The 23210-nt window shown below is 44.7% G+C and overlaps 1 protein-coding gene across 2 annotated transcripts; it reads left to right on the top strand.

The window, feature by feature from the left end:
• Positions 1–1621: 1621 nt before the first annotated feature.
• Positions 1622–22108, top strand: LOC138801501 (tyrosine-protein phosphatase non-receptor type substrate 1-like). Of its 2 annotated transcripts, XM_069984404.1 has the most exons (7): positions 1623–1927; positions 5025–5354; positions 8158–8457; positions 10523–10642; positions 15805–16041; positions 17174–17509; positions 19905–22108. In XM_069984404.1, exons 1-7 carry the CDS (start codon positions 1879–1881, stop codon positions 20204–20206), a joined length of 1674 nt encoding a protein of 557 aa, XP_069840505.1. In that variant the 5' UTR covers positions 1623–1878; the 3' UTR covers positions 20207–22108. The 2 variants fall into 2 exon arrangements, with proteins under 2 accessions (XP_069840506.1, XP_069840505.1); XM_069984405.1 differs by lacking the exon at positions 10523–10642 and having other exon boundaries at positions 1622–1927.
• Positions 22109–23210: the final 1102 nt, after the last annotated feature.

Below are 23210 nucleotides of genomic sequence, written 5' to 3'. Positions count from 1 at the left end.
GGCATGGGACATTACTATGGGGAGCAGGAGATATTACTATTGGGGCAGGGGACATTATTATGGGGAGCAGGGGACATTAGTATGGGGAGCAGGGGATATTACTATGGGGGCATGGCAGGGTACATTACTATGGGGACAAAGGGCATCTTTACTATATGGAGGGCACAGCATGGGGACATTATTACTATATGGGGGGCACAGCACAGGACCTACAAACCTCCTTACTGTACTACACATGACACCAAACAGTGGAGTTACTACTCTATGGAAATATATGGGTGGTAAAAAGGGAAGGAAGTTGCTGGAAATGTGCAGAGTCTAACATGTTTGTCTGACAGGTCCCGAAGAGATGAATTGTAGCTTGAAGATATCATCATGGAGGTCTGGGCAAGATGGAGAGGAAACGGAGAGCGATCGCCTCAGATCAAAGAAGACGTCATCTGTGAGTTACTGGATTACGTTTTTTTTTCAGTATTTTGTCAAACTTTATTTGATAGGTGTGCTATACAAAGGGGCCCGCTGAGGCTCTCTCACCCAAGGGCCCACAAAAACCTGGAGCCGGCCCTGGGCACCTGCACCTGTGATTGGTCAAAACATAACACAGACTACACACAACTTAACCCTTTTCCTTCAGCTGTGCATACGGAATAGAGAACATTACATAGGCTCTAGAAAAGTGGAAATGCATCTTTGGTGTTCAACATCAAAATACATACAAATATACCTGACAGAGGTACTTTACCAAGGTGGTATAAAGCTTTGTGGACCACCCGTACCAGGACACTACAATGTGTGTTGTGGATGAGAATGGTTCTTAGCCTATAAATAAGCTGCAATAGGAATCTTATGTAATTAATATCCACTAACATGGTGCTTAGCCCGGGGATCAATAGCCAGTCATACTGTATATGTTCTAGTCATTTATATAGCCCTGTCACATTTTTCTCACTCTCTTGTCCCTTTCCCTCGCACATTTTACAACGCTAGATCATATTGAACAAGGACATGACGGCCATGCTGCTTCTTAAGCTGGGTTCACACTGCGTTTTTGCAATCTGTTAAACGTATACGTTTTATGGGAAAAACGGATGCAATTGTGTGTCATCTGTTTGGATCCGCTTTTCCATTTACTTCCATTATATAAAAAAAAAAAAAAACGGATTGAAATGGAATGCGTTTTTTTTTTTTCAACGGACAGAAAAATAGTGTTGACTACGTTTTTTCTGTCCGTTAAAAGCAACCAATTAAAAACGAATTGCAAAAATGCAGTGTGAACCCAGCCTTACTGTGAAGCTATAATAAGGCCGGGGCTACACGTGACCAGGAAACACTGTGCTGTGATTTGGTCATGTGACCTATCTGATTTCTGCATTTTACCTTGGTATCATTGGTTACTATATCCTCTGTACTAGTAGCTATTTATGAGGATATTAGAGAGAAGTTAATATACAGTAATAACATTTGTATTAAGCTTTGGACAAGCCACACAGTTATATTGCCTGATTTTATCTGTGCACACGTCCCATTTCCCTTAAAAAAAAAAAAAACACAATAAAATTACAACTGTGAACCCAACCCAAGTGACAGAGGTCGTTCTGCTGGAAGAAAACATGATCATGATTATAGACTCCAAAGTACAAGTGCAGTCAATATAGCTTCAGTATATAGATATATAAAGTCATATCGCAAGTTGTATAAAACATAAAGGACTGTGTTTAGGAAAAGTTAAAAGTGAAAGTGAAAATCTTTGAATGGGTCAGGATTACGTGTTCAGAGAGGTGGAGGGAGAAGGAGCGGTCAAGCTGGAGAAGAAGCAGCACAACAAGAACTTTTGCTGGAAGAACTGAGATTTCTGAGAATCTCAGGAAGGATCTGGAGATGCAGATCAGGAAGAGATGCGTCGCCCTCCTTCTCCTTTGTCGCACAGGTCGGTGGTATTTGTTCCTCTTTGTTAAGGCGTGAGGATGGATATAAATTATAAGGCTAACATATTCCATAGCACTGTAAGAGATTGTAACTGTGCACATGTCAGAGACAAGTTTCTTCTGGATTAAAGTCAAGAACATTGCTTCTTTCTGGTTCACACACAGTTAAAGCAAAGCAAGTACGGCCATAAAATAAAAAAAATAAAAATCTATGACTGTGCTACATGTCTATGGAAAAACACATGGAAATCCGAGGCATAACATTATAACGTACAAGCCAGGAAAACACAGAGATGGCTGCACATCGCACCCATGGCTGATACTAAAGCTTCTCAGCTACATTAAAAACCAACATCATAAGTTAGGCTGGGTTTACATATATAAGTTGGCGTCAGTTGCAGTTTTTCTCTAAAAACTGCCCACAACTGATGTCACAACTGATGCCAAAAATGCATGAGTTGTCATCAGTTTTCCTATCCTTTTTTTCATTAAAAACCATCAGTTTCCATCAGTTGCCATGAGTTGCCATCAGTTGTCACACTTTGCGCTCATCAGTTGTCATTTTTTCCCTCTATGTTTTCCTGTAATTTTCAATGGGATATTAAGGTCCTTGCAGCGTGATGACAATCCCATTGAAAATTACAGGAAAACATAGAGGGAAAAAATGACAACTGATGAGCGCAAAGTGTGACAACTGATGGTATAGTGGCAGCCTCCCAGACATCCCGCTCAGCCAATCAGTGCACACAGGGGGGCTATATACTAATGGTGGGGAGCACACAGGGGGCTATATACTAATGGTGGGGAGCGCACAGGGGGGGCTATATACTAATGGTGGGGAGCGCACAGGGGGGGCTATATACTAATGGTGGGAGCTCACATGGGAGGGCTATCTACTACTGGGGAAGCCACAGGGGGGCTATATACTAATGGAGGGAGCTCACATGGGGGGGCTATCTACTACTGGGGGAGCCACAGGGGGGCTATATACTACTGGGGGAGCCACAGGGGGGCTATATACTACTGGGGGAGCCACAGGGGGGCTATCTACTACTGGGGGAGCCACAGGGACAGCGGTGTGGCAGGACGCTGCAAGATGCGTCCTAACGCACGGTCTGGCGATGCGGCGGGCACTGTTTCCCCGCCGCACGTTTTGAACGGTCCCATTGAAAACAATGGGATCAGTTCAATGATGCGTTTCCCTCCGGCGCTTTTCTTCATATGTAAACCCGGCCCTAGTATATAATTTGATCAAACCATATTGCCTCATGTACCACGTGCAGGTCTCTGAGACATGTACAGTAGCACACCCATAGGTGGAGCCTTATTATACTAATGGGATGGGACCAGTAGTGGATTATAATAGGTCCGTTTCGGGCAGTAGCCCGGGGCCCTGAGCTACTGAGGGGCCCATGGCCACCCAAAAAGACTTACACTCTTAGTGGTGTATTGTCTCCTGGCTACAGTTCTGCCATGATTTGCAAAAAATCACTGCTTTTATTTGCACACAAAAACGGGCATCATGACATTATCTATCCTGTAGTATGGATACTACGCTAGTGCTGCCATAGTTACAGTAGGGTGGGGGGGCCCAAGCTTGGTCAACAGCCTGGGCCTATGGTAAAGTTAATTCGCCCCTGGATGGGACCCCTGCCTGAAACCTTGGTGACACCCCAAATGTTTCCCAACTCTCTGACACAGTTTTCTTTGTTCAGACCGCTGCATGTATGTACTAACAGTGATCTGCCAGAACCTAGCCGACTCGCAGCATTATTAACGCTGTGAGTCGGTACGTGTGAAGGCCCCCTTCAGGGTGCCTGGTGCAGATTTGATGCTGTGTTCAGTTATTTAGATCAAATTTGCTGCGGATCCGCTGCGATATGGTGTGCGTGAAGCTACCCTTAAAGGGAACCAATCAGCCCAGTCGGGCTGATATGGTTCCCAGAAGCACTGTATAAAGCTCCTGCAGCAGCCACGGCACGTGCCGGAGCTTTATACCGGAGAAAAAAAAAAAGTTATTCTCCAGCCGCGTGTCAGCGCGCTCAGAGGGGATGATTGACAGGCATTGAGGTCCATTACTGTCCTCTCTGCTTGTCAGTCATCCTGCGGAGCGCGCTGACAGGCACAGCGTGGTGACTAGATACGGGTGGGGAGCCGCCCAGATGACTACCTCCCCACCCGTGTCTGTTACACAGCCGGAGAATTAAACTCTTTTTTCTCCATGAAAAAGCTCCTGATGCAGCTGCGGCCGGTACTTGCTGCGGCTGCTGCAGGAGCTTTATACAGCGCTCCTGGGAGCCCAACACTACTGTGTTTTGTGTATACTTTGTTCTCTGCAACACTGGGTTAAACTGTTGTATGTCACATGTTATTCTTATGTCCAATCACAGGTGCAGGTGTTTTACCTCCTTTTCTCTCTTCTATCACCACTTTCCTTTCTTATGCACACACAACCCTACCAACCACCAGGAGGCTTAGTTTCACCCTATAAAAGCAGGTTAGTTCCTGGTGGGGAAGTTAGTTCTCTAGTCAGTTCTAGTCAGTCAATCTACACCACTCCAAACTACCGTGACAAGTGCCCAAGTGACCCTACCCCAACCTAGCAGCTACAACATCACTAGAGCTACTCCGAGCAACAGGCAACCACCACCGATGATACGCCGCAGTTGTTTATATACAAGTGCACCTTTTTTCTATATCAGGGAAGTGGAACCTACAACCCTCCAGCTGTGGCAAAACTGCGATTCCCATCATACCTGGACAGCCAAAGCTTTGGCTATCTATGCATGATAGTTCCTTTACCTGATCTATATCACATGTTTTACACTTTGTTTACATGCAGGTGCAGCGTTCATCTATATCACATGTATATATTACACTTTGTTTACATGCAGGTGCAGCGTTCATCTATATGACATCTATTACTCTTTGTTTACATGGAGGTGTAGTATTCATCTATATCACATATATATATTACACTTTGTTTACATGCGGATACAGCGTTCATCTATATGACATCTATTACTCTTTGTTTACATGGAGGTGTAGTATTCATTTATATAGCATGTACTATATATATTACGCTTTGTTTACATGCAGGTGCAGCGTTGGAGATCTTTGTTCCCCGCTCATATCAGGTTATAGTGGGTTCATCTGCTCTGATTCCCTGTAAATATACAGGAGAGAAACTCCCCCTGGATCCCAGGTTTTTTGCAGTATTTTGGTTCCTTCAGGGAAAAGAAATCCTGAGCTATGACGATGAAGTAAGAACAATGGATCCTAGATATTCACTGGACACAGAGAAAGCATTATATGGAATAGCGGATCTTTCTATATCTAAAATAACTATATCAGATGCCGGAGTGTATACCTGCTCCGTACTCTATAGTCCAGAACAGAAGAAGATGGACATCACTGTGGACACTGAAGGTAACTTGCACCTTTTAATTTTGTTATTTTTCATCCTTGTAGTAGATATAGACTTCGGTGGTCATTTAGAAAAAGAATTGTTGGGGGAGAGTTCCATCTTGAAAGATTTGATGATCTAGTGGTGCAACCTGAAGTTGGTGGGCCACAGGGCCCCTCAGGTTTATAGCACTGGTCTCCTCATATGTGAGAGAGACTTTATGAGCCCCTTAGGCTTCTGGGTCCAGGTGCAGCTTCAGCCTTTCCATCTCCTATAGTAGGAGTATTCAACAACTTTTAGTGAAGGTCCACTTACCGGTATCTATTGTCAGGTGAAGGTCCGAGCTGAACATCACTAGGAAACGTTGTTAAACTATTTACACACAGAATTAATGCTTATTAGTGGGAAAACTGGCATTTTTTCCTCTCTCACCAGCCCTTTGAAATTAAGTACAAAGGGGGTGACTGACCCCAGTGGTATAGAGCCCCCCTGTTGCTCCCCCAGTAGTATATAGCCCCCCTGTGCACTCCCCCAGTAGTATATAGACCCCTGTGCGCTCCCCCAGTAGTATATAGACCCCTGTGTGCTTTCCCAGTATTATATAGCCCCCCCTGTGCACCCCCAGTAGTATATAGCCCCCCTGTGCACTCCCCCAGTAGTATATAGACCCCTGTGCGCTCCCCCGGTAGTATATAGACCCCTGTGTGCTTTCCCAGTATTATATAGCCCCCCCTGTGCACCCCCAGTAGTATATAGCCCTCCTGTGCACTCCCCCAGTAGTATATAGACCCCCGCTTTGTGCTCCCCGGTAGTATATAGACCCCTGTGCTCCCGATAGTATATAGACCCCTGTGCTCCCCCTCCCATATAGCTTATAACATAAAAAAAAAACACATACTCACCTGGGTGCGGGCGTTTCCTCTTCTCTTCCCCTCTTGTTGCCGCACTGCAAAGCTCACAAGAGGGCGCTCTCCCCTTGTCCTGGCACCTTGTCCTGGCTCCAGTGACGTCACTCGAGCGCCAGCACCAGAGAAAGAGAGCGGCCTCTTGTGGCCACAAGAGTGACTGACAGGGAGGGAGCCAATAGCTCCCTCTTTGTTAGTGCTGCTGCAAGGTAACTATGAAAGCTCGTTACAAGCGCTCATAGTTACTGTGCAGAGTGCAGCTCAGTATACAGGTATACTGAGCTGCAGCAGGGGTCCTATAGATACACCCCGGCATGGGTGTACTCTTCTCCTATACCCCTATGATGTGTAAATCTTCTTTTTCCTAAGAACACTTATTCAGCTGAAAATCGGCCCATGTAAAAGTGACAGAGATCGGCCCACAGATGAGAAAATGACTGCGTTGGCTGATCTTTCGTGCGACCATAAAATCATTGCTATCAGCCGCACACCTCACTGTATAAACACGAGATGTGCGGCCAATAACAATATAGGTTAGTGGCCGCATGAATATATACAAACATATACATACATACTGTACAGTCTCATATACACATACATACAATCACATACTGTATATATACACATACTTCCATACAGTAACATATACATAAACATGCACACACCTACATTTAGGCCACATATACACATACAGGCACAGGCACATACAAGTGCAGTGAATCAGGGGTTGCCAGGTGGTGTTAAGCTGGGTGAGATTGTGGCGTACCAAGCGAGGTTCTTATCGCGGTGCCAGGAGTGGTATGCGTCCACCCCTGAATACACTGACATATGACTTCTTAAGTTTTAGAACAGATGTACTGTAGGTGCAGGTGCAGCAGTAATATGTGTCTAGATACAGTGAGATTACCAATACCTTATCAGTGGGCTCGATGATGACCTGTTTATTAAAGGAGAAGTCAAGCGTTTGCTAAAAGCTGGCAGCCATTAGGGGTAGGGGGAAACTGATTACAAGTAGGCACTTACCTCTCTTTGTGCCTACCGGGAGCAACTGCAGGACCCCTACCGGGCTCAGGGATCTATGGGGTGTCCGCGTCACAACCTGACTGATGGACGGGCCGCTCAGCCAATCAGTGACTGGGGCGGGTAGCTAAATTCACCAATCTGTAATTTTTGGAGTGCATTTAATAAAATAACCTAGTGCCCCATATGGCAATAATATCTTCATATGCCCCATATAGTGACAATGCCATGCCTCCATAAAAGAGTAATGCCCTCCTGTGCCCCACATACTGAAAATGCCCTCCTAAGCCCTAAATAGTAATAATGCCTCCTGTGCCTCCATATAGTAATATTATCCCCTGCTGTGCCCCCATATAGTAATAATACCTTCCTATGCCTCCATATAGTAATAATGCCCCTCATGTGCCTCCATATAGTAATAATGTCCCCTGCTGTGCCTCCATATAGTAATAATGCCATCCTGTGCCCTCTATATAGTAATAATGCCATCATGTGCCCTCCATATAGTAATAATACTGTCCTGTTTTCCCATATAGTGATAATGTCGCCTGCTGTGTCCTCCATATAGTAATAATGTCTCCTGCTGTGCCCCCATATACTAATAATGTTGCCTGCTGTGCCTCTATATAGTAATAATACCCTCTGTGCCTCCATATAGTAATATTACAGTCCTGTGCCTCCATTTCTTGGAAAACCTCATCCACATGTATTGTACTATATGTGTTGTACTATATGTTGCTATTGATGTCGTGTGTTCTATTACAATAAACAATTTGACCATAACTGTAAAGCAGGCTATAGAGATTAGACGGCTGGTGCTGAGTCTCTGTTATCTATCTCCATGTAAGTATACCAATCATCTAGAATATTCAACTAACTTTTCCATTGTCATCTCTGACAGCTTCTCCGCAGCTTATGATCACCGATAAGATTGTTGGTGTAAATAAGGAGAGTGTCCTGCGCTGCTCTGTCACTGGCTTCTATCCTGAGGACATTGATATTACATGGCTCAGGGGCACAGAGATGCTGAGAGATGTTACTACGGATGGACCCCGGAGGAATTCAGATGGAACCTTCAGTGTGGACAGTTCAGTGACCATAACACCCACCGAGGAGGACAGAGAGCGGAACTTCTCATGTAGAGTCCATCATAAATCTCTAAAGGGGCCTCTCCAGGAAGATTTCAAGCTGATATATACAGGTAATATAGAGGTAATGATGCCCTTAAAGGCAGCAAAAAAAAAAAAAAAAACACAGCGAATTGAGGACAAGAGTGGGGATATATCTTAAAGAAAGCAACCCCTGGAGAAGCCTGGATAACCCCGGGACCCTCACTGATGGTGGTCAATTGTCCCCCAGGGGAAGAGAGCAGCAGCACACATAGGCAGACACTACTCTTATTCATTCTTTTTGGGACGTCTGAGCATTGCTGAGTGCTGAGCTATGTTATGTCTAGAAGTCCCATTGACATTAAATGGATTGGAAGTCAAACATGGTGCTGGTGCTCTGCTCATAGGCCCGGACTGACAATCTGGTGGACCAGGCAAATACCCAGTGGGCCGTCTGGATTGCCAGTCTGTGGCCCGTCTGTCTCCCTCTGCACATTTACATTACACACACGCACTGACAATGACTGTGACTGACACACTGTGCAGGTGACACTGCTGTGATCTCCTCTGCATCACTACAGGAGGCTGTGTCCAGGAGCCTGGGGGGGCAGCTGCCCCAGACTTAGAGACCAGGGGGGCGCCGATAAGCCCCTTGAGTTGTATTTTAGCTGCTTACTACAGCCTTCAGTTCTATAGATAAAGCGATTCACTTATCACAGGGACGGATCTACCTATAAAACAAGTGTACTCCTCCAGCCATCGGGTCAGAGTAGGGCAAAAGACTCACCGCACAGCAGCCTTCAGAGGCCAAACAGCAGATCATGACCCAGAAGCCTGACCACAGTGCTGGCTATGCTGTGCATCCCATGCCCCCTCCTCCCAGCTGTATTCCAGTCCCTACTCCTGACCCCAGCAGGGAGAAGGTCTGACAGGTGAAAGGATTGCCTGCAGATCCACACAGAGGTCAGTGTATTGTGTGACAGTGTATAAATGCATGTGTGTATATTTTGTGTATAAATTTATTTAAAGGGAACCTGTCACTTCCCGTGGGGGGGTGAAGGCCACCCGACCCCCCTGCTAGAGATCCTTACACTTACCCCTTCTCTCCTTTGGAGAGAAGCCTCTATGCAAGTGGTGTGTATGTATGCATGTTTGTATCTATCTGTCTTTGCCCATGTGTTCAAGGAGTAGGAGGGTACTTTATGTTTTAGGGTAGGGTCACTTGTGACATATCTGCTGCAGATTTTTGCTGCAGTGGATTTATTGCAGATTTTCCCCTTTAAAGGGAATCTGTCACTAGGTTTGTGCTGTTTTAAATGAGGGCAGCATAAACTAGTGACAGATTTGTTTTGTTCAGCCGTTCTCCTAATATGCAGGAGAATAGGATTCTTGCCATACCCCTCCCCCACCCGCCCTCTAGCTGCTGATTGACAGGTGACTGACTATACACAGCATGGATAGATAACTTCCAATCAGCAGCTCATGAATATCCAGGACTACTGTGCTCATGGACATAATGTAGAGGACTCAGGAGGAGATCTCTGGATCAGCTGCACAGAACAATGTAAGTGATGCATCATTCTGTTCAGCTTCTCTGTCACTAGTTTATGCTTTACTTTAGGGCAGCATTAACCTACTGACAGAGTGTTGCCAATCACCAATCAATGCTCAGATTTTATTTTACCAGCACTTGCTAAGACATGAAAGAGGAGCTGTGATTGGTTGCTACGGGCATCAATAAATGTCCCTTATGTGTCCTATGGATGTGGCTATAGTTAAATACTATGGTGGCCCAGGCACTTCGTAAGTACGGGGGCCCTCTACAGTCTGTGTCTGCCCTGGTCCACTCCATCCTGTCATTTCTAAAGTGCTGGGCTATCCTCTTTCTCCAAGCCCCAGATAGATGTGGTGTGTGATGTGGTGAGTGAGAAGGTCATGAGGTCCCTGTCCCTAACCTGAACATAATGTAAAAAAAAAAAAAACATTGTCACATATACATGGGTGTAACACTAGCTGTAACATCCATAATTGTTGCAGATGCTGCTGGGTTTTATGTTGTACCATTCAGTTTCACTGATCGGACATGTTGTATATTACGGCACAATTACGTTATATTATAAATATTTCTAAATAATCTATTATTATACATTTTAACAGATAACAATGCGCTGTCAGAGAATCAGACCTATGGTAACATCATTGCTATTGTGGCACCGGTGGTTATTGTGGTCATTGTTATCGCCGCTGTGGTTACATATTGCATGTGCAAAAAGAAAAGTAAGTACCCCCTCTGTATTATATTTCAGATCTTGGGTCCTTAGGGTGAAAACATTAAAGTGTTGCGTTGCAGACGGTTTGTGACTGCATCACGTCAGTAATAGGCTAGGTTCACACTATGTAACTGTGCGGCTGTATTTTTTATGCGGCTGTAAATGTGCGACTGAAACTACGGCCGTGGGAAAAAATAGACATGCGGCTGAAAACATACGGTCATTTACTTGGAAATCTGGTTCAACTAAAAATAACAAATAAAATCTTAAGAAAGTGATGGAAACACCTCTGGATGCATCTGGGAAAGCAGGGAAACAGTTTACATGAATCGCTATTACCGGGGATTGCGATCCTCTGCACTATAGCCGATGTCTCTCATGGTTAATCTATTAAAATAATAAAACACATTTTCGTTGTAATAAAGTGCCTTTCGTTGTTCACTAATTAAATTTAAACGAATACATCGTTTTGCAATTAAATATACTGTTAAAATAAATAGATATATAAATAAATGTATATTTATATATATATTTATTTTTTGACAGTATATTTAATTGCACAATGATGGATTCGTTAGAATTAAATTACTGACCAACGAAACTGAATTTATTTAATCGAAAATGTGTTTTCTTAATTAAATATTAATTAGTACAGGAAGCTCCATAAGCCGTTAATTCATATTCCCGGCAATAGAGCTTTCTGTACTAATCATCACTTTACTTTAATGAAAACATCAAATGTTTCTTCTAATTATGTTATGACAATAGCATTATTAGAAGAAACATTTAGAATTATATGTGCGCTCAGCTGATTGGCTGATCGGCTCAGCGCACATATAATGAGCCGGTCCGCAGCACAGTGACTTCATTCTGCTGCGGACCAGCGAAGAGGACACATCGGGGTGAGTATAGAGCTCTCACCCCCTCCCCAGCACTGCACCCCTCCCAGCAAGGAAGGGGGGGTCAGTTAACCCCTTCCTTGCTGGGATGGGTGCAGTCTGACATCAGTCTGGCCCCCAAGGGGTTAAGGGGGATGCAATACATCCTCCCTTAACCCCTTGGGGGCCAGACTGTAAGCAGCGATCTGTAAAGATGCTGCATACTGTAAGGTGCATAACACCGCTCACAATGATAGGTGTTGTGCTCCTGTTTGTGTGTTTCTCCCTTTTTGTTTTTCAGATATCGGTATCCTGTGGATTACGTCGGATTACGTGGACTACGTCGATGACCAGCGTTTTTTTAATGTTTTTTTTTTAATAAAATGGTCAATGAGGGGTGTGGGGGTGTTTTTATTTGAATAAAAAAAATTTTTAACTTGTGTCTTGTCTTTATTTCTTTACTTTATAGACTTAGTAGTGGAAGCCATCTAATAGACGGAATCCATTACTAAGTTGGGGCCTAGTGTTAGCCTGTATAAAATGGCTAACACTAACCCCCCATTATTACCCCAGTACCCAATGCCACCAGGGGTACTTGGAAGAGCCGGGTGCCAGTGGTCCCGGAGCGTCAAAATTGGCGCTCCTGGACCGGGCGGCAGCAGGCTGGTAAGATTTAGGCTGGGGAGGGCCTAAACCAATGGCTCTTCACCCTGGTGTTACTAGGCTGCTGTCGTTTGGTTTTTAACCCGGCTGGTTATAAAAATAGGGGGGAACCTATGCGTTTTTTTTTAACTATTTATTTATTTAAAAAAAAAAAACACATAGGGTCCCCCCTATTTTTATAACCAGCCGGGTTAAAAACCAAACGACAGCAGCCTGGTAACACCAGGGTGGGAAGAGCCATTGGTTTAGGCCCTCCCCAGCCTAAATCTTACCAGCCTGCTGCCGCCCGGTCCAGGAGCGCCAATTTTGACGCTCCGGGACCACTGGCACCCGGCTCTTCCCAGTACCCCTGGTGGCATTGGGTACTGGGGTAATAATAGGGGGTTAGTGTTAGCCATTTTATACCGGCTAACACTAGGCCCCAACTTAGTAATGGATTCCGTCTATTAGACGGCTTCCACTACTAAGTCTATAAAGTAAAGAAATAAAGACAAGACACAAGTTAAAAAAATTTTTTATTCAAATAAAAACACCCCCACACCCCTCATTGACCATTTTATTAAAAAAAAAACATTAAAAAAACGCTGGTCATCGACGTAGTCCACGGAATCAGACGGAATCCCCAGGATACCGATATCTGAAAAACAAAAAGGGAGAAACACACAAAAAACACACAAACAGGAGCACAACACCCATCATTGTGAGCGGTGTTGTGCTCCTTACAGTATGCAGCATCTTTACAGATCGCTGCTTACAGTCTGGCCCCCAAGGGGTTAAGGGAGGATGTATTGCATCCCCCTTAACCCCTTGGGGGCCAGACTGATGTCAGACTGCACCCATCCCAGCAAGGAAGGGGTTAACTGACCCCCCCTTCCTTGCTGGGAGGGGTGCAGTGCTGGGGAGGGGGTGGGGAGAGCTCTATACTCACCCCGATGTGTCCTCTTCGCTGGTCCGCAGCACAATGAAGTGACTGTACTGCGGACCGGCTCATTATATGTGCGCTCAGCCGATCAGCCAATCAGCTGAGCGCACATATAATTCTAAATGTTTCTTCTAATAATGCTATTGTCATAACATAATTAGAAGAAACATTTGATGTTTTAATTAAAGTAAAGTGATGATTAGTACAGAAAGATCTATTGCCGGCATATGAATTAACGGCTTATGGAGCTTCCTGTATTAATTAATATTTAATTAATAAAACACATTTTCGATGAAATAAATTCTGTTTCGTTGGTCAGTAATTTAATTCTAACGAATCCATCATTGTGCAATTAAATATACTGTCAAAAAATAAATATATATATAAATATACATTTATTTATATATCTATTTATTTTAACAGTATATTTAATTGCCAAATGATGGATTTGTTAGAATTAAATTATTGACCAACGAAAGGGACTTTATTACAAAGAAAATCTGTTTTATTAATTTAATATATTAACTATTAGAGGCATCGGCATTCGGCATCATTGCCGGCTATTTTTGAAGTACTCCGTACGGACCGCCTGTCAATCCTCGGCCGCATGTCCAGCCGCAAACAATGGTCTTGTTCATTTTTTACGGGTCCGTTTACGATCGGGCCGTAGATTCATACATAGTGTGCTCTGTGCAGCCGTATATCCTATACTTTCCAGCGTACGCATGAACCACCAAAAATACCGCCGCACAATTACAGCTGCAAATACAGCCGCACAGTTACATAGTCTGAACCTGGCCTTAGACTGTACATTGTAGTATTGGAGACTGTAACACAACCTGAATATGAGCTTTAACCCATATACATGTAGACTTTAGTAGAAGGGTCATGACCCCTGAGGGGAGGCATCAGGATGATTCTCCACCATGATAATATTCTGCACATTTTACAGTAACTAAAGGGGAGAGTTCCTGGGGGGTTGAGTATTTCTTTTGTGCTGGTTCTGGCCAATAGATGGTATGGGGAACGGAGGACCATCCTCTAATAGATCATGAAGTATGATAATTATTATTATTTTTTTTTTTAAGCTCCCTTGATGCCAGAGCGCTGTACATATCTTAAGTTAACAACAGAATGAAGCATAAAATCAAGAAAACAAGATTAGAAACATAAATGGAACACTAAAACATAAGGAAAGAGGGCCCTGCCTGTAAGGGCTTACATAGGGAGAGAGGACCCTGCCCCCGAGGGCTTACATAGGGAGAAAGGACCCTGCCCCCGAGGGCTTACATAGGGAGAGAGGACCCTGCCCCCGCGGGCTTACATAGGGAGAGAGGACACTGCCCGCGAGGGCTTACATAGGGAGAGAGGACCCCGCCCCCGAGGGCTTACATAGGGAGAGAGGACCCTGCCCCCCGAGGGCTCACATAGGGAGAGAGGACCCTGCCCCTGAGGACTTACATAGGGAGAGAGGACCCTGCCCGCGAGGGCTTACATAGGGAGAGAGGACCCTGCCCGCGAGGGCTTACATAGAGAGAGGACCCTGCCCCCGAGGGCTTACATAGGGAGAGAGGACCCTGACCCCTGAGGGCTTACATAGGGAGAGAGGACCCTGCCCCCGGGGGATTACATAGGGAGAGAGGACCCTGCCCCTGAGGGCTTACATAGGGAGAGAGGACCCTGCCCCTGAGGGCTTACATAGGGAGAGAGGACCCTGCCCCTGAGGGCTTACATAGGGAGAGAGGACCCTGCCCCTGAGGGCTTACATAGGGAGACAGGACCCTGCCCCCAATGGCTTACATAGGGAGAGAGGCCCTTCCCCTGATGGCTTACATAGAGACAGAGGACCCTGCCCGCGAGGGCTTACATAGAGACAGAGGACCCTGCCCGCGAGGGCTTACATAGAGAGAGAGGACCCTGTCCGTGAGGGCTTACATAGGGAGAGAGGATCGTGCCCGTGAGGGCTTACATACGGAGAGAGGACCCTGCCCGCGAGGGCTTACATAGGGAGAGAACCCTGCCCACGAGGGCTTACATAGGGAGAGAGGACCCTGCCCACGAGGGCTTACATAGGGAGAGAACCCTGCCCACGAGGGCTTACATAGGGAGAGAGGACCCTGCCTGCGAGGGCTTACATAGGGAGAGAGGACCCTGCCTGCGAGGGCTTACATAGGGAGAGAGGATCGTGCCCGCGAGGGCTAACATAGGGAGAGAGGACCCTGCCCCCGAGGGCTTCCATAGGGAGAGAGGACCCTGCCCGCGAGGGCTTCCATAGGGAGAGAGGACTCTGCCCACGAGGGCTTACATAGGGAGAGAGGACCCTGCCTGCGAGGGCTTACATAGGGAGAGAGGATCGTGCCCGCGAGGGCTTACATAGGGAGAGAGGACCCTGCCCCCGAGGGCTTACATAGGGAGAGAGGACCCTGCCTGCGAGGGCTTACATAGGGAGAGAGGACTCTGCCCATGAGGGCTTACATAGGGAGAGAAGATGGGGAACTAAACACCAAGAAGGTTATCCAACACACTGTGAAAAGCAGTACTTTATTAATTTAAAAGATTAAAAATCTTGATGCGGTCATAGTGTAAAGACTGATGTGTCTTTTTTTTTTTCAACTCAAAAATGCAGGTACAGGAGTGTGAGATATATGGGCTGTATTTACAGTAGGTGGTATAGTCACTGAATGTCTCCGTATTGTAATTGTGCAGACACTAGAAAAGTACCAGAACGGACAGAAGAAAATACAGAGGATGAGACTGCAACACCGAAGCGTACAGTTTATAATGCTGCATCTGGTGAAGAAAGAAAGAAGATGGAAAGTGAACCAATGGCCGTCACCGATCAGCCAAGATCAGGCTATAAAATAACATATTACAGCAAAGTGAAAGATTCAAACTCTAAGGAGAAGATAATAGAGAAAAGCACACAACAGTTAGAGGAGCCTGGTGAGTAGAAATTACCACAGGAGAACTTATGTAAGTTATTTACATACTAAGCCCTTCAAGATGTGGGACATATAAAGGTGCCCTCACACAGCACTTTTGTTTGGCGTTTTTTAGGCCCCCCCCCCAAAAAAAAAAAAAAAAAAAAAAGGGTGTTTTTTTTCTTTTGTGTGCATTGCGTCTGATTTGTTTTTGATTTGCTTTTGTTTTGGAGATATGACCCATCCGACAGTCCAGGTGGGTCATATCGCCACTCCGGACCACTGTGATAAGTGCCACAGGGACCCATCACAACCCGGCCAGTCACAAAAAAACTAAAAGCAGGTATACCATCATACCTGTGTGCTGAGTTAGCACTGGCGTCAAGCCAACCTCCTAACCGGCTGAGCTATATTCCGACGGACCACCATAGAGCTGGCGTCACACATCACCATCTAGCAAGTGACCGGTCGCAGGGCAGCTACCACATGTGTATATAAGCACCAGGACCTGTTGTGGGAGGAGGCTAGGGCTGCAGCAGAGCTATGTGATCATCTCTCCGTGCTATGAGAGCTTTAGACTTTAATATGTTTATCCGGATCTCCTTTCCTCTTATCTCTAGTGACTGTTCTATCCCCTCCCAGTCCCAAAACGTAGCCTCATCTCTATCCTGTTATCGCCTTCTATGTTATAGTGGAGCCCTCCCTTCCACTCTCTAGTTTAAACACTATTTCAAATGCTTAGCTTATGATACGACAAAAAACAAGCCCCCACCCTGCGCTGTCAAGAAAAAAAAGATTAGAAAGTTACAGGTCATATTTTTTCTACTGTGCCAAACTAGTAAACATAAAAAAAAAAAAAAAAGGAACTAAAGTTAATTTTTTTTTACGTTATCCTACTCAAAAATAAATGTAATAAAATGTAATCGGTAAGTTATATGGATCTAGTAAAATGTGGAATTTTCCTGCAAAAAACAAGCCCTAATATATAGGCAAAAAATAAAAGTTATAGCTCTTACAATGTGACAAAGAAAAGAAGAAAACTGTTTGGACTTAAAGGGGTATACCTATGTAGGACAAATGACTTTTCCAAAGGTTTTCTCCTTAATAATACACAGGTGTCTTATTCATTTGTAATTGTTACTGTAATTGTGCAGGAATTCCGAGAATTGGAGAAATAAAGGTCCCAGAACTGACAGAAGGTAACCGTGCAACGCTGGAGTGTACAGTAAATAACTATAGAGAGGGCATACACTCAGTGAAATGGTTTGAGAAGGAGAAGGAAAAGGAACCAGTGCCTGTATATGGTCCATGGAGGCATACAGACACAAGCAGAGATGGAGAATCCGATGACCCGCACACCTACAAATCCAGTTTGGCTCTCACCCCGGTAAGAAGATCAGACCATGAAATAATATATATCTGCAGAGTGCAACTTTGTAGTTCTGGGGAGAAGATAACAGAGAGGAGTACTCCGCCATTACAGGTGACCGGTGAGTAGAAACTGATATTATGTGGGAGAATGGATATGAATGTATTTATATGTACAACACTCTAAGAGAACCTAAAGACAACCCCAAAAATGAGATATCACAAACAGCCCAGTGTAGGTCTCAGTATGTCAGCAAGGGTCCATACTAAGGCTACATTCACGCATCCGTTTGTTTTCAAGGATAAAAATCTGGATCCTCCCATTTTTATCTGCACTCCGTAAAAAATCGTCTGTATTGCATCCGTAGTGTCTTCTGTATTGTAATCCGTTGATCCGCAAATAAAGGTGTAGTGAAGAAAAAAGAAAGGAATGGCAAAAATGATGTCATTAGTTGTACCAACCCCCCTCCCCCCAAAAGAGGTCACATGGTGGCTTGGGGGCCATTTCACAGTCATTTCTCTCAGGCAGAATATTTCTGGCCGGAGGCGCTTGGCAATGTCATAAAAAACGGATCCAGGATACAGATAGTTTTGCAGATTGCAGTGTACTCTCCGCAAATTTTGCACTCCATAGACTTCTATTAGGGTGTCCATTCCGTAATTACAGACCGTATTACATGCAGGGGCGGATTAACTTTACCATAGGCCCCGGGCTGTTCACCTAGCCTGGGCCCTCCCCACCCCACTGTAACTATGGCGGCACTAGCCTGGAGTTCATAGTACAGGATAGATAATGTCATGATGTCCTGAATTGTGCAAAATTGCCATAAAAAAACTGTGATTTTTTGCAAATCATGGCGGAAGTGTAGCCAGGAGACAGTACACCACTGAAAGTATGTCTTTTTGGGTAGTCATGGGCCCCCCAGGAGCCCAGGGCCCCGAGCTGCCGCCCGAAACGCCCCTATTATAATCCACTACTGATTACATGTCCTATTTTTTTTTAGTTGCGGATTATGGATCTGCAAATTTACTGGATGTATGAATAGACACATTAAAATGAATGTGTTGTAATGGTTTCCCTATTTCCTGGTCCCTTAAAATGTATAAAAAAAAATACTCCCCAAAAACAATTGCCCACCCAGCCCCATCAAGAGGAAAAAAAGCAAGAGGCCCTTTTTTATTGAATGTAGTAACTGGTAAACCAAAATCACATTTTTTCTATTATCCTCTCTTATAAACTGATTGGCAGGTGACAGGGAAGACAAAACATTTCTTTACAGCAGGGGATGGTGTTAAAATAATAAAGTTATACTCACCTCCTCCAGTCTCCCACAGCTGCTGCAGAAAAGCTCCTGATGTCTGATCCTCTCAGCTACTTCCTGGTTGCTGATAACCTGCCCTCCCCACAGGAACTGCCTCCATAGCCAATCACTCATTGCAGCGGGGCAGTTAAAGAGGGTGTACCATCAGGTACACTCTCTTTGAAATTACACATGAATCGAACGGTGCCGGCATACACAAGTCAGTGCCGCGGCCCTTTTTTTTTACCGCGCACAGTGCCATTCTATTCATGGTTACCGGGCCGGGGGTGAAGCACTGGAGGAGGGCCGGCCCACCCCCAGTTGGGAGGAAACCCCTGCCCCTCCATGACACGGCTTCATTAGAGTCAATTTGCTCAGCAGCTGCGAGGAAGTAGGAAAGGGGAGTCTAGCATGCTTATTATTTTACACCACCCCAGCTGTTAGGAAAAATGTGTGTTTTTTTTTCAACAAACCCTTTAACATGGCATGTACTGTAGCATATAAATAAACTCCTGAGTTTGGGATTTGGAAAATCAGTTCCATTGATCGGAATAAGGTCTGTCAAATAAATTGGTCAGTGACAAAAACCTACCATGTGTGAATTCATTTTTATTGGTGTGGTTACAACTAAACATGATCATGCACGCTGTGAGGGCACTGGGACAGGTAAGTACAATGTGATTATTATGATTCCACCACCTTTTGCCTGTACTGTTTTTTTTCCAACCCGTTTTTTTACACTTTGCCCAAACTACCCCTTTAAAGCGAAAGTACCAGTTAGACTAGTGATTTTTTCCCCTACTACCTGGTCGTCGTCGGTTTCTTCATGTGCACTTTGGCCCCTTTATGCAATGGCGGTGGGCGAGGCGCCTCCAGTGTATCGATATAGTGTACCCCTCCCCTCAGTGATGCAGCCAGACTGGATTCTGATGGCGGTGCATAACTGAGAGAAGGGGATATCAGTACACTGGGGGGCGCTGGGCCCACCTCCACTGCATAGAGCGGGCGGAAGGGAACATAAAGAAACTGGTGCAAATTGCAGGACCCGGGCAGCATTTCCAATAATGGACCGTGCCCTCAGGATCTCTGCTCCGGTGCCAACCAGATGAAAAAAATAAATCCCAAAGCGAACTGGTACAATGAATAATCCTTATAGTGATGTTTGTATCTTGATCTTCAATACAAGTATTTATTAATGAAGTCTGTTTTGTTACAGCAACAGTTAAGTCACTAAAAAGTCCAGAAAGAAAAAAGATCCTAGAAAATCTACTGAAAGCAGGTGATCAGAATGTAAGAGTGAAGAACGGACGCAGCAAAGAACGCTATCCAGCCGATAGACTGCCGGGAGGAGAAGCTGAAGAACAATCACTGCTCATGGAATCACTCAATGAGAGCGGGATATATACAACTGCGGAAAGTTCTTTGAGGGAAGAGGAAGAGAATGAGGAAAGAGAAGGGAATGAAGAACCTTCACAACTCAGCCATTCCCCATTTACTGAAGAAGAAGAGGTCAAATAGTGGAGGACTATCTGCAACCGAGGAATTACCGGAGGACAAAGACAATGAAGAGACGTTACTGCTGAACAATAACATGAAAGAGCGTTCTACTGGTGGAATAGAGATGGAGAACAGTGATGGTGTGCGCTCAGCCAACAGAACCGGAGAAGATGGTGGTGATGATGGTGATGATGAAAACAAGCCACTGAACAATGAATAAAGATACAGACATTAATAATTCAAATAACTATAGTGGAAGGCTGCACACAAGAGCTTACAATCTATGGCAGAAGAGAGGCTACCTGTTAACTGACCAACATAGATCACGGCAAACAAGGGGAAAGAATAAGAACTGACACAGACACGGATCTCTAAAGGACTTAAGGACCGTCTGTTCTTAAAGTGTACCTGTCATTTGAACAGACCTCTAACATGTTATAGCCACATGTCCTAAGGTTGTATCAGTGGGGGTCCGGGTGCTGAGACCCTTACCAATCACGAGAATGAGGGGGCAAATGTGCTTAACAATGTGTGCTCTGCCCTTACATCTCCGCTATCATTGCTACAGTAGAATTATAATGGCAGTCTATGTAACTTCCAGCGATCACGTCTACCAAAAGTTCCTTAGACTCGATTATAATTCCGTCCACTGTTCCATTAGCTGTGAGAGCGGAGATGAACGGGGCAGTCATTGGCTGAAAAAGAGCCTGGCACTTATTTTATGGCTGAATAATTTTACTGAATGGGAATTACCAATCATTTTTCCACAGATCAGTAATACTTAGTGTTCAAAACACAGCTACAAACCATCGAATAATATACACTCAGTAGGAATCACCATAAGCAGCCTGGGAGTTGTGGGTGTCCATGAGGAGATAGACAAACTGGTGTATGGAGTCTTTAAAGGGGTAGTACAGCTTAAGCAATTATTCAAAAAATAACACACATTACAAAGTTATACAACATTGTCCCAAAATGGCGGCCGGGGTCGACGCGAATCAGTTGAGTATAGTGCATCACACTTCCGGGTCTGGCGTGGGTGGGGGGAAACACGGGGAAGGGGGCCATTCACATACACAACACACATTACAAAGTTGTATAACTTTGTAATGTGTGTTATTTTGTGAATAATTGTTTAGCGCCGCACTACCCCTTTAAACTATGTGAAGGTTCATAGGGAAAAGTCTGAAAACAGCTCACATGCAGACGGAAAAGCACTGGCTCTGTTCCAACAGCGCCACCTATTGGAAGTAGCGTCCTTGCAAATCAGTGTTCAACCACTAAAAAACCTTAAAAGGGTCATATAATCTCCACCCATGTGAAGGACCTAACATTTAAAGGGAAGTCACCTTCAGTTGGGGGGCGCTGTAAAGCAAGTTCTTTTCCTCAGGATGAGTCATACTTTTTGGAGTTCAATTTTCCCTCACATTACCAATACGTTATCAGCAATATAAGTTACCATATTACTTATACAGTGGTATCTTGGTTTAAGAGTAACTTCGATTGGGAGCACTTTTCAAGAAGAGTTCACAGTTTTTCAAAATGGTACCAAAACTTGGTTTAAGAGCATTGCTTTGGTTTAAGAGCTCCCTGTACTGGGTGGGAGGGGGAGTGGGGGAGGGGCATGGTCTGCATAGCGGGGTCTACAGCCCTGTACTCTGACCCAGGAAGTCTCCCTCGCCTTCCAAATCATAGCAGATCCACTTCAGGCTGGGGCTTACATCAGGGGACAGGACTGTGGAGGTAATCTCTCCATAGCTGTAAACCCTCTCTCCCCGGACAGAGAGTGCTGCATTTATGTGCCCTCATCTGCCCTGCTCATTCCTTCATGCTCCCTGTAGTCTTTGTCAGCCCTTTTATATTTAGAATTGTAAAGTGCTGCGAAATCTGTTGACGCTATATAAATAAAAAATATAATTATTATTATTATTATTATTATTATACATAATAATTCTTACACCTTGTGTTTCCTTTCCCCTCCATTCCTGCCACAATGTGCCTGTACCTACACTCCGCTATACACACTGCTGCTATGTGCCTGCACTTACACTCAGCCATTCACTTTGCTGTATAGAGAAGTTTCTGTTACTGTCCTCCTGCACAGCTCTGTTATTCTCACCTCCTGATTGGTCCATGCTGAACACACCCCTTTCCCCATTGCTATCATGTGACCACACAGACCTCTGACAGCAACCCTGCTTCTCTATTCTAGGCTGTACTACGCTACTGCATTATGGGGATCTGCAGCTCCATCCTGTATCTACAAACTGCTGCTTTTCTTATGCACTTACTATACATTATACATCACATGCAGATTGCTATACTGTACAGTAACTGCACATATTCAGCTGCTTCTAAATCTTTGTTTCATTTGTCTTACATGTTATTCAGAATATAAAAAAACAATACTTTTTGGGGTGTGGAACCAATTGTCTGCATTTCAATGAATTCTTATGGGAAAATCTGCTTTGGTGTAAGAGTGGATTTGGATTAAAAGCGCCGTCACTGAACTAATTATGCTCGTAATCCAAGGCACCACTGTACTAACATTTTTAGAGATTTTATTGTGGTGTCCAACTAGGGATGTTGCTACCATTCACACCCTTTGTAAAAGTCCGTACTTTTTGTGGTCTTATTACAGCTGAAGTATTACTAAAAGATGACCACTAGATGTCGCTGTATTGTATAACTGAAGTATGGAAGCTGCACAGCTGAAGTGTCTCAAAGGGTTATTGTATTTGTGTGTACCAGATTCTGTGAACCAGTAGGATCTTTCCTTTCTTCTGTCCTATTACCTCTTTCCTTTCTACTCTTCTGTTGCACTCTTTCCACTCAACCACAGCGCACCTTACACGCTGGTTAGGAAGTTAGTCCCTTGGGTGAAGGAGGAGTCTTAGTTGAGCTTCGTTGGAGAAAGGACACAGCTCAGATAGCTCTCCACAGTGGTCCTACCTGGGCCCTGGCCCTCTACAGACAAGTCTTAGTCTTAGTCAGTACCACGCATGGGTAGGACGCAGGACAGACC

This window comes from Dendropsophus ebraccatus, chromosome 9, assembly GCF_027789765.1.
Source record: "Dendropsophus ebraccatus isolate aDenEbr1 chromosome 9, aDenEbr1.pat, whole genome shotgun sequence".
Classification (NCBI taxonomy): Eukaryota; Metazoa; Chordata; class Amphibia; order Anura; family Hylidae; genus Dendropsophus; species Dendropsophus ebraccatus.
The sequence above is the reverse complement of the archived record's forward strand: the minus strand, read 5'-3'. Positions and strand labels throughout refer to the sequence as shown.